Below are 12,443 nucleotides of genomic sequence, written 5' to 3'. Positions count from 1 at the left end.
TCCTCCAGAAGTGCCATGCCCAGATTTCTGAGGAACCGCCAAGTTCTCAAGTTTTAATGTATGTCAGAAGCATCAAGAGTTAAGAAAAGACACTGAGGCAGAGGGTCACTGATGCCAGATAGCTATTTCATCAACTGAGGACATGGTATTGTTGAGGGGATAGTTTTTTATTACAGATACTAGAGAAAGTAAACCAGAGAAGCTGGAAGAGTCTGGGGCAGGGAGTAAAAGCTGAACATGGCCAGCAGACTGGACCAGGCCATGAGAGGAATGGAGGCAAGGGGAGGGAGGATGGGGGAGAAAAAAAGAGGGACCAAGAGGGCCAAAAGATCAAGACAGAACAGAGAGAGAGAGGGAACTCATAGCTGAAATGGCAGAGTTATTTGGGACTGAGAAGTCAGGGGAAAGAATCCGATGAGCTGAGGAAGTTTAGGATAGGGGCTGCGTGAGAGGATCCAGGATGGCAGGTATCTGTGATGCTGAGAGAACCTGGAGACCAGAAGGTGCTTTGGTATGCCAATAGGCACTGCAGATAGCCATGTGGCTGGGTTATTTTGAACCTGGCAGTTCTGGGGCTCTCTGCATTAGTCACTTCCTTGGGAAACCTGGATGCCAAAAGTTGGCCAAAGTTTGAGAGCCACTGTCATAATAATTGTCACCTGAAAGAAACCTCTGGGATTTTTAAACCTTGTAATGTCTGTGTGTGTCTGTGTGTGTGTGTGTGTGTCAGTGTGTGTGTGTCTGTCTGTCTATCTGTCCGTCTGTCTGTCTGTCTAAGTAGACTCATTTTGTGCAGGTTTGTGTACATGAGTTTGCAAGCCTATGGAAACCAGAGGTCAGCCTCTTGGGTGTTATTCCTCATGTGTATTTCCTCCTTCTTTCTTGGGATAGAGTTTCTCACTCGTCTGGAACTTAGTGATTTCATTCATCATCAGACCATCAGGCCCCAGAGATCCATTTGTCTCTGTGTGTCCGGCACTAAAAATATAAGCTTGCCATGGCCAGCTCTTTTTTTTTTCACATGGATTCTGAGGGTTAAACTTGGGTTCTCATGTTTGAGCAGTAAGCACTCTACCAAATTAGCTATCCCCCTAAGCCATGCCCTTTACTGTAACTTGAAGGTAAGATCTCACTATATAACCCAGGCTGGCCTCAAACTCTCCATCCCCTTTGCCTCAATCTCCTACATCCAGGTTGTAATTGGACCTTTTAAAGAATGTTTTATGACTCTACACACAGACAAGCACTCAACCATTCTGACTTGATCTGAGTTCCCAGGACAGATGAATACCTGCATCTTTGCAACAATCTGATTTCCTACTTAGCTTCACCAGCAGAATTCATAAATTACCGTCGAATATTTAGTGACATGATATGCAATAATATTTGTTCCCCTGATGCCATTCTGAGTAGCCATCATTAGTCATCCCCTCCTGCCTCCTCCATCCACATTTGTAATCCCCAAGACATATGCTTTCCAGTCACAGAATGGGTAGAATTTGTTAAAAGTTTAGCCTCTGCCAAGGCCACCACTAACTCACACAGCACCTCAGAGAGAAACAGCAGAAGGTGTAACTGCCTCGAGATATTTAACTGTTATCTTTAAAAAAATACTCACGATATAGATGCACAGAAAACTACATTGTCTGTCACAAGCACAGTGTTCCTTAGATCTAGTGTTCCTGCATTGTCCCTCACCTGCACAGCTGTCCGTAGTGGTCCCTATTAACTCATGTACTGGCAGGTTTTATGTGTCAATGTGACACAGGCTGGAGTTATCACAGAGAAAGGAGTTTCATTTGGGGAAGTGCCTCCATAAGATCCAGCTGTGGGGCATTTTCTCAATTAGGGATCAAGGGAGGAGGGCCCCTTGTGGGTGGTACCATCTCTGGGCTGGTAGTCTTCAGTTCTGTAAGAAAGCAGGCTAAACAAGCCAAGGAAAGCAAGCCAGTAAGAAACATCCCTCTATGGCCTCTGCATCAGCTCCTGCTTGCTGACCTGCTTGAGTTTCAGTTTCAGTGTAAGCTGAATAAACCCTTTCCTCCCCCAACTTGTTTCTTGGTCATGTTTGTGCAAGAATAGAAACCCTGACTAAGACATCTCATAAGCTCCCCCAGACTTCAGCAAATTGAGTATTAAATGAGTCAGTGAATAGACTAAGACTAGAGCTTGACTCCCAAGAGATAATGGAATTCTCCACTACCTGAAGCCTGTATCTTACCTAAAACTCAACTCACCTCAGCTTCCTAGAGCCGTCCCCATTTTAAAACTGAAGACCTGTATTCCCAAAAATCCCTTTGATTTAAGAAAAATTGAGATGGGTGTTGCCAGAAGTCTCCACCTCTATACTTATATTAATAACTTAGATTTTTTTGGTTGGGGGCACACAGTAAATTCAGAGAGAAAGCTATGAAGGCCTGGCATCAACCTTTGTATGGAAGATGATGTGAATAGTCTATAACCACCTTATGCTTCAGGCACTGGTCCAGATGTTGTGTGCATTACCTCAGGTAATTACTAATTGTCCCAAAGCTCTGTAGAACATGATTCTTCATTTTTTATATTCAATACTTTATATTTTCATTTTGAGAATTCCCATTCTGTGTTTTAATGAATGCATATAAGGGTATAAGTACCAACAGGATCAGTATCCCTAAGTGGGGAGAAACAAAACTATTCTTCCCGCTCCTATAGGCTCTACCCCACCCTTCCCCTCACACGAAGGGTGTATTTTTGCCTTAGTTTCCAAAAACACCATTGAGTCTTAGGTGGGTAAATGACTTCCAGTGAAAATATTCAGGCATGGTAGTCAGCACGCCTTTCTGCTTTTCCCCCATTCATGTGCATAGTTTAGTATGCTCAAAGCAGTTCTTGACAAGAAAGGTGACTAACAGGCCCTACTAAAATGGTTCCTTCCTCGGTGAGGACTCTGGAAGTTTTCTTTCCATGGAATACAGTGGGAAGAGGAAGAAATCCTGATGGGCTGAACTGGTTATGGAGGAGGCAGGCTCTTGGCTGTGCCCTGAAGCATCATCCAGGAACTGGCTGATCAGCAGTCCTGGGGCCTGGTTTTGCTGCACCTCAGGGCATTTCACATCCAATTATTTCCTGGGATACAGGCAAGCCAAGGGAAATAAAGGAAGGACTCACTGCTGACAGAAGCCGCTGGGTTAGTGGGACTGTGGGTAAATGAAACGGACTGGCACACCTCAGCATAGGATTGGAAGTGAGCTCTTCTCCAAAAACAGTGTTCTGAGGTCTCACTATTTGGGGCTTGGGTCCAAAGAAGAATTAAAAACATTATAAAGGACACTCTCAGCTAGTTGGACTAATTTAACTGGTAGAAGGAAAAAAAATAGCCAAGCAATCATTAGGGATAATTCTTGCTTCTAACACCAAGAGGATTAAAACACCAAGCAGGAAAACAGACACAGGTCACTCAGACTTATGGACTAGGTCAGCATGACAAAGCCTAAGAAGAAATGGTCTGTGATCACGTGGTCTGAGCCTCCCACCGACACTGTGCCTTGGCTGGTGAGTCAAGAGAAGAGTGCCGAGGGTAGGCACATCGATAATCATTTCATCATGAAATCCATCAGGCCTGTCAACAAATGTGAGGCGGAGGCGCCAGTGACAGTGCTTTCTGCTCTTATCACAATGTGACAATGGCTGTGCTTCCTTCCAAAGCATTCCTAGGGACTTTGAGTAAAATTCACATTCCGCCTGTGATCTGAAGGCCTTTGCGGAGCCACACCTATGTGCCACCGGTCCACAGAATGGATGTGTCTTCTTATTTGTACTCTGGAGAACCTCCCTCGAGTTCTAGAATTCCATAATCTCATTCCACCTCAGGGCCTCTGCACTTGCTCTTCCTTCAGCCTGGTGTGCTCCACCCAGTTCTTACCGAGGCTGAGATGTTTACTCCTTGGGCCTTGTAAAATTTACTTCCTGAGTCCTAAAGATCTTCCTTCTAATTTTGAATGTTTTGATTGGAAAGAAATCACTATACAACTCGGAGAGGGTTGGGCCTCTCAGGAAAAGGATGTGAGAAAGGGCACAAGAATGTCGGTTGTGCTCACTGAAATTATAGATGCTTTAAGCAAGCTCCAGATTGGGTGCTAGATGCAGTGTTATTGGACAGTTTGATACATCTTAACTGAGAGAAGAATGTAGCTAGCAGAAAGGCGGTGGACATGCCTGTCAACTGGGATTGAGAGACGGTTAGCCATTTTCTTTGTGGTCATGAACAATGCTCATATTTTGTCTGTGTTTAGATGTGACTGAAGAAAGGCCTTGCAATTGTCCCTTCCCATCATGACATTCAGAAGGGTTCTTGTCTCTGACTGGTTTCTGTGAGATCTTTTATGCTCAGCAGAAGAGCCCTGAGGCTCAGCTGTGAGTGCCAGGCCAGTTTGCCAGTATCAAGGTTCGCTTTTCTCCTTCTCAAACGTTACCTTTTCAAACAATCCTGCCCAAGCCTCTTTATCTGAGTCGTTCTTTATCTCTGGTTACTGTCTCCCTATGCACCCTGCTCATTGCCTTCAAAACACACATTACAAACAGTAATCACTTGTTTTGTCTGCATGGCATCTGCCTCTCCCTACAGTGACCATGGTTCATGAAATAGCATCATTTGCATCTAGTGCCGACATCTCTAGAACGCGGTACAAAACCTAGCCTCAGATGCCCAGGGAGGAAGGAGGCATGCAGGAGAAACGCAATCTCCCATGTTGCTGAGCAACTATTTTCCTGCCTCCAGACCTTACTTCCTGAGGTTATGCAATAATCTAGTTATTTTTTCCCTCAAAAGACCTTTTCAAATCTGACTTTTGAGGATGTTGTGAATACCTAAGGCTCAGCTCTCCAGGGACAAGGACATCCTCAAACACATCTTTTGAACAAAAATTAAGTGACTGCCTTGGGAAAGGAACACTGGGGAAGAGTGGGAAATAGTTCTACACTCAGAGGGGAATGCAAAAGTAGGGCTTCACACTTTAAGGAGAAAGAACAAGAAAAGGGGGCCAGAGATTGATAATAGAGGAGTATAACGAGGTGGCAATTTTGGTTTCAAAAGAATGTGATTAGCTCCTAATGACTGCCACCATTCCCTGGTCAATCTACTGTAACTAGCCACTAATGTAAAAATAATGCCCCTGGCTCCTTCACTTTGAAGACTGAGATGAGTCTCCCTTTCATGCTTTTACCCCTCAGATTTGTTTTCTTGAAGAGATTATCTCTATTAGACTGCTGCTACCTAAGAAGGGAAACATATGGGTGATCAAAGTCTGCCAATTAGGAGCCATTACCACCTCCTCCCGGGTGGCTCTATTAGGCACACCTTCTGTATTTGTCAACACCATCACACACATACACACAAACACACACACACACACACACACACATACACACTCCTTAGTCTCCTTATGCCTTGCTAAGGGGAGACAGAGGTTCAGGGTCTGTAGTGAGTGCCTGTGTGTATTTCCCATGAGGAAGTAGCCCTCAATCATTATAATTGTTATATTGGGCATAGGATTGCCCTGGGATAGGTTTGGCTTGCCTTTTCCCCAAGGCCATGGCTTTAATGTTAAGCAGTTATTAGGATGGACCTTCATTGGACTTTGCAGTGTTGCAATACGGAGGGTTTATGCCTATTCTGTTGGACCCCAGGAGGCAAGCCAAGGCAAAGCACAGGGTCAGAGTAAGAAGAAATCTACCCAGTGATGCTGTTCCAAAGACAGGCAGGAAACTGTGCAACAGAGAGCCATCTGTCACTGAGGGTATCCTGGCGAATGATATTATGAACCACTTGATCAGGTAGCTGCCTAAAGGCCACTGTGGGCAGGGCAATTCTCAAGGTCACCAATGGCTCTGTAACTCCAAGATCTTGCCGTCCACAGGCACAGAAGTCACTGTGTTCATTTGTCATTTCGTTCATTCCAAACTTGTCATTCTAACAATATGAAGTACAGTCTCAGCAGTGGGCCCTGGAAACGGAATTCAAAATGAGATGTTTTGATCCTTTCCCTGAAGAAGCCCATGGCCATGTTGGAAGGCAGGGTTTTAGGTTATTAGATATAGAGCTGTCCTCTTGAAAATGTCTGGAAGTGACTGACTATCTGAGGACACAACGAGGAAGGGAGAGCAGAAAGACCACACAAAGAAGAAGCTTGAACTGGGTCTTAAAGATACTTTGAGATTTTACAGGAGTGGGCGAGAACTCCAAGCAGAAAGAACATGCAGAAACTCTCATGGATCTGAAGGACTTTGTACACAGCAAGATGTAAGGCTGAAAGACCATTTGGGTTGAAGTCATAAAGAGCCAGCTAATGAAACAATTTGGAATTTATCCTGAAGACAATAAAAAGAGGAGTAATTGGGCCTGATCATATTTTATAATGATCACTCTGATTACAATGGAGGGTAAATAGAAGGAACAAAACCAAAGTCAGGGCACCAAAGAGGAGACTCATGGGAAACTGTCTCTGCAGGGAAACTTACTATTTTCACAAGAAATCCCACGGGAGCTTTAATCATTGCCCGTGTGTACAGTTTATCAGACAGTGACCTAGCTGGACTGGAACACCTCGGTCTTAAGAGATTGAAACCACCCCCCAACCCCCCACCCTCGCCCAAGCAATATTAGCATGCAGCCATGAAGAGAACTTAATCTTAACTATATACTAAATTCTGACACATAGCAGATACTAAACATTTTTTTCATGAGATCCTTATGAAAATAGTCTGTCCCACCACCCTGTTGGAATAAACAGTGAACTTTTATCACAGAGAATTTCAAATGGAAAACCTACTGCCACAAAGATCAGCCCAAATATCATGAAAGATAATGCTGTCCTTAAGACCCTGATACACAGCTCTACACCAGGCAGGCAGACTGGCAGGAGTAGGGCTACCTGGTCAGGAGGTAGGATGGGCTTGGACACTGAGTTAGGCACGAGAGCAAGAAGCATCTGTGATCTAAAGATAGCCTAAGCCAAGGGATGTTTGGTACCCAGAGGGCAATACTTGCCTTGTTTCCCCTTTAAAAAGCCTACCTAAGGGTGTGATAAACACAAAGAATGACATTCTGAGCCAATTATAGCTGAAAAGATGCCTTAGAGCTCAACTGGAGAGAGCAGCCTTGTACAGGAAGCCCAGGCTAAGGCCTTTCACCAGTGCTACAGGAGGGAGAGATGACAGACACCAGTTTTACATATCTACCCACTGCATAGATGAAGCCCATGATCATGCTAGGGAAAAAAAAGATCAGCAAACCACAGACAGAAGCTAAACCCATATTTACAAACACCTATGCATATGAATAAACGTTTCCTGGAACACAGCCATGTCTGTGCATTTGCCTGTGGCTGCAACTACTCTACAACCGGAGAGCTGGGTGTGATTATAGGCTCTGGACAAATATATATATATATATATATATATATATATATATATATATATATATATATATATATATATATATATATATATATAATTTTCATGGATCCATCTTGCAACTTACCCTTGCTATTAGAAGACCCACTAAAGTTGGTAAAGCACATGTGGGACTTGAAGCAGGAAAGGTTCCACTGTATACAAACACTGCTTTTTCATACCCAGTGGCCCTGCCTGCCTCTGAGACCATGATCTGCTGAATGACTGAACTTCTGGCTAATCTTTGAGGGCTAATTAGACCTAGTAAGGAATAGATGGGTATGGATAAGGCTGACTTGCAAATTCTGTGTCCTAAGTGATGCAAAGACCATGGGTAGGAATATTCAGCCTGTCCTCCTGTGGGGAAGAATAGCCTCATCAAAATAGGGTTTGTCCTGCATAGTAAGTATTGTAGGCTTGATAAAGCTGTTCTCACTTTCCATAAATGCTTATTTTTCTCATCTGTGAGGGGACTAGCTATGCATTCCCTTTGTTCTAGATCACATGGCACTCAACTCTTGTAAACCATCCACAGCAATGTTCACCTGGCCGTCAGTTACCTTATTGCCTCCCTCTTTAACTGCTAGATGACTTCTGTTTCCTGTCTCCCTTTAAGCTGTAAATCTCTGTATCAAACTTCCTGATCAACAGCTCAGCTTAGATATCTTAGAGGCATCTCAAAGTTGGGTACCATTATCATTTTCACTGATCTTAACATATTAAAGAGGCACAGTACCCACTGATGAGCACTCTTCTAAGTACATCATGTAGCCAAAACTCAATGCTTAATCCCCACCCAATCAATCCATCATGTTTCTCAATTTACTTCAGTATATGATATTCTTCCGGCTAATCAAACCATCAATCTAGAAGCTTTTTTACACAGTTCCTGTCTATAATAAATATGTTAGTATCCTGTACAAATCTACACATTCATGATTTTTATGTATGCCCACCTGATGGCTTCTTCTGGTAAGCATCTATGCTTTGTTACTTGAGACCGAAGACTATCCACACATGGTAGAAACTTGAGGGTTTTCTAACAGTTGTTCTCCAATAGAAATCAGAGGAAAACCCTGGATAAGCATTCCATCTCCCTTCCAACTCTTTCTCCCCTTCTGGAACAAGAGCCCGGAGCATGAGATGTGCTTGTGAATTAAGCCCCAGTTTTGCTGAGGAATACAGTGGCATTCTGCCCCATCAGCTTCATTCTTCTGATGGGCTGCTTCCCCCATTCTTCTAATCAGACTCTTTGATTGCTTCTAAACCCAGCCACTTGTACTCAAAGCCTTCTCATTGCTTCTGCTTCTGTGGCAACCTAAGTCAGAAACACTCAACTGAACAACCACCAAATAATTGCTTTTCTCATGACCACTACCTCTATCTACTCTAACTGTCCAAACACCATCATGACATATGATTACAGTAAGTTCATAGCCAATCACCCTGCTTCTTCTGGCCTTCTGAGAGCCTGTATTCCACACAGGAACAATATAGCATATGAGACGACCTTCTTGTCCAGAGCCCTCCAACGATGCCCCAGCATACTTAGAACAACAGTCTGTATTAACCAGAAACTTCAATGCTTGGGGGTCATCTGGATTCTCACATCCTCTCTGAAAGTTTCCAGCCTCCTGTTCTTCCCTCACTCTCATCTGTGAACCTGGTCATCTGGTTGCTCACAGACCCTTGCACCTTTTTCCTAGAAAGCACTTCCTGCTCTGCTCAATAAAACTGGCTTCTATACCCTATCAAGGAATGAATTTGGATGTGAGTTTTTCACAGAAGACTTCCTAAGCTTTAAGAAATTTCAATCCTCATTGCTATCCAGTTACCCTGCTTTATTTCTTCATGTCTTCATTATCTAATAGTGGGCTTGCTTTGTCCTTTGCTACATTGAATATTCTGGAGTTCTTGGCTGATACTATGCACTCTAATACCTAGAAAAGTATCTAAAACATATTAGGGGATCAGTGTGTATCTGTTGAGCATATCAACGAACAAATGAATGAATGGATCCCTACTAGTTAGACTTTAAAGCTCATGATAGCCACGGGATATAACAATATTCAAACCAATGAACAAACAAGGTAAGGCCATGGAAGCCACCATTACGGGACACATAGCCCTTTATACTGTGTACCTCACAGTAGAGACTTATTTCCTGTTGTTGATTCATCTACACTTAAAGAGAGTTGCCATCTCAGGCTATGCTAACCACTCTGTCTTTGCATTGTAGGCCTTACCGGAGGGACAGACAGCTTCGTGGGACACAGCCAAGGAAGATGAAAATCGCAATAAGAATCGATATGGGAACATCATCTCTTGTAGGTGTCCTCTGGAACTTTCTATTTGTTAGATTTTGGGAAACGGGAGCAAAAAAGGTTCTCTTTTCTTGGGATTTGATATAAAATAATCCTTATGTTTCCAGCATTAGGTTAGTAGATTTTTACAGTGATCTCAGGAAGGGATGGTGAGTCCCAAACCAAGTCAGTAACAACCCTAAGGGAGGAGGGAAGGAGAGAAGGATAGAAGGATTGCCACAAAACTGACTGTCACTCACTGATAACACATCTAGCACCTCCAGATGATGACACAGACAGCTTGCAAAGTAGCAGACACTACCCCGGTTAAAGTATTGAGTCAGTGACCTGATGAGTTGCCTTCCTGTGATCTAGTGTAGCCCAACTTAGGCCTTTTGACATCTAGCACACTGAGTAAGTAGCATTTCTTAAGATCTCAGAGTACCCCAGTTTAGGCAAAGAAAGGAGAAAGTGGGGAATCCTAAGAGACAAGTTATTTCTAGCACACTTCAAAGTTTTGTTTTAACTGTCTAGACATCACCATAGAAAAAAAAGCTGGAGAAAGAATAAGACACGGGCAGATTGTAAAGGAAGAAAGAGGCAGAAGTTTTCGCTTAGCTGTTTCCTGTGCTGATTTAGGAATGGGCTCTGAATAGTGGAACTAATCAGAAAACATTTATAATTTCTCTCTTGCTTGCAGACAGCAAGTTTTTTTTTTCAAGTGAAGTGGCGGAAAGAGATATTCAGATAGTCAGCAAACATGTATTAAGGCATGATGTGTGGGCCTCTGCTGAACACTTCCTGTCCTGGGCATTGGGAAACGCCTTTGTTCTGGGACAGGCGGCTATCCACTGTGACTTTTCCCCACCACTGTCTGCTTCAGTGTATTATCTAATGTCCTTGCCAGGTTGTGAGCTGAATAGGATCCACTGTCTAAAACTAGGTTTCCAATGCCCTGTTCCTAGGGATATTGCACAGATGTGTAAAAATGCCTAGAGAATAAGGAAGCAAGCCTGACTCACTGAAGACAGAAAGGCTCAGGCCAGGGGACAGAAGTCAAAATGAATGAGAGATATATAAAAGATAGGAGAAGCCTGCTCAGTCCTCGTAGGACTCATCCTTCCCTAGGCCATCACCAACTGTCCCCGGGATCTTTCTTAGCCTCTTTCTGTCTCTTCCATATCCAAGTGGCCCAAACTTTCTACCTATCTGATCCCTGACAGGACCCATGAAGATCTTCACTACATGACTTAGATGTCAATTTCCTAAAAGCTCCTCAGATGTTCATTTTCACTCTTGAGCTCTCCCCCTTGCAAGGCCTTTTCCAGATCCATTCACTTGAGCTCTGTCTATCCTATCACAGGCTCCTCAGGAAGCGACACTGGCACAGCTCTTGATAGTTCCATGTCCTTCTATACTTCAAGGTCACCTTGACACAGTCCATTTTCTCCATTAGAGCACCCTTTCCTTCTCTCTTTGACTTACTAATATCTACTTCTTCTCTGACTCTCAGCTATGGTCAGTTTTTCTCTAGGGGAATTTCTCTGACCCTAATCATGTAGACAAACACCCACTTCTCAGCCCCAGAGCTGTGTCTTCTGTTTACTTTGGCACTGTAGTCATTTTACCTTGAGAGGCATTTGTCTGAGCCTGCTTGCTTGCCTCTCATAGCTGCTTTGTAGCACCAGAACCACAGCCATCTTGCATTTTTATTTCCCCAAATATTCTATATGACAGATGTCTAAAAATGGGAACTGAATATAGGAGGATTCTGTAAGTCATGAGCATAAGTTGTTCTCTGCTATGTCCCCAAACTGATAGTGAACACCTTGGAAAGACAGCTGAATGAAGCTGGAGCAAGCCCACAATGGAATGATAAGTCCCAAGACAGAAGACCAGAGAGAATACAGGACCTAAGAATGAGAGGACACACCATTCTTGCTGAAAGTCCCAGTTAAGAGTCAAGAATGCAGAAAGTGGTATGACTGGAATTGAACTCTATTGCTAGGGTCACTTCCCAGGTCCTCTATCAATATCACGTGCTGTATAGAATGGGTGGAAAGGCAGAATCATGTTAACAGGGATCAGGTGCCCAGGGCCACTTCCTTCCCTCCTAGAAGGAAGCTGCAATCCAGCTGTGGATGCTATATATGAGGTTTTTTGTTGTTGTTGTTTTGGTTTTTGTTTGTTTGCTTGTTTGTATGTGTTCCGCATACTTCATGATTCTGCCCTGCCCTATCCACATCTCTTTGACTAAACACTTTATCCAAAGTTGGGGAAGGATGCTATACCCAAACCCAGGAGAGATAGCAAGTATGAAGAATCCACATGCTTGGGAGAAACCTCAGCCCTGAAACTCCAAGTTCCTCATCAGTCCTTTGAAGGGCCTTTTCTACAACTCTTTTTAGATTTCCCCAGAGATCACACTGCAGTTGTTCACAGCAGCCCTGAGCTTCACAACAGTTTTCTGGGATGCCTTTCTCCCTGCTCCCACCCTTCCAGTGTTAGCCTTTCCTCCTACAGACATGTTTTGCTTTAGAATTCTTGTCTTATATCTACGCATAGAGAGAAAAAAATAGAGATGAAGAAAATTTAGGAACTTTAGTATCCCCTTGGTGATTTAAAATGAACCCTAATCTCTTTTCTAATTGAGGTTCAGTAGCTGTAGCACATTAGGTCTAGTATATGTCTGTATTGAACCCAGCAGAG

The 12,443-nt window shown here is 43.5% G+C and overlaps 1 protein-coding gene across 1 annotated transcript in view; it reads left to right on the top strand.

Annotated features, from left to right (window-relative positions):
* Ptprt (protein tyrosine phosphatase receptor type T) overlaps positions 1-12,443 on the top strand; it is a 1,128,608-nt gene that overhangs the window by 1,060,903 nt on the left and 55,262 nt on the right. Inside the window, exon 17 of the mRNA XM_052184183.1 lies at positions 9,671-9,758. Within this exon, the coding sequence (XP_052040143.1) occupies positions 9,671-9,758 (88 nt within the window). The remainder of the gene's footprint in view (positions 1-9,670; positions 9,759-12,443) is intronic.

The sequence above is a fragment of the Apodemus sylvaticus genome, chromosome 5 (genome assembly GCF_947179515.1).
Source record: "Apodemus sylvaticus chromosome 5, mApoSyl1.1, whole genome shotgun sequence".
Lineage (NCBI taxonomy): Eukaryota > Metazoa > Chordata > Mammalia > Rodentia > Muridae > Apodemus > Apodemus sylvaticus.
Note: the sequence above shows the minus strand (reverse complement) of the source record. Positions and strands in the feature narration are given on the sequence as shown.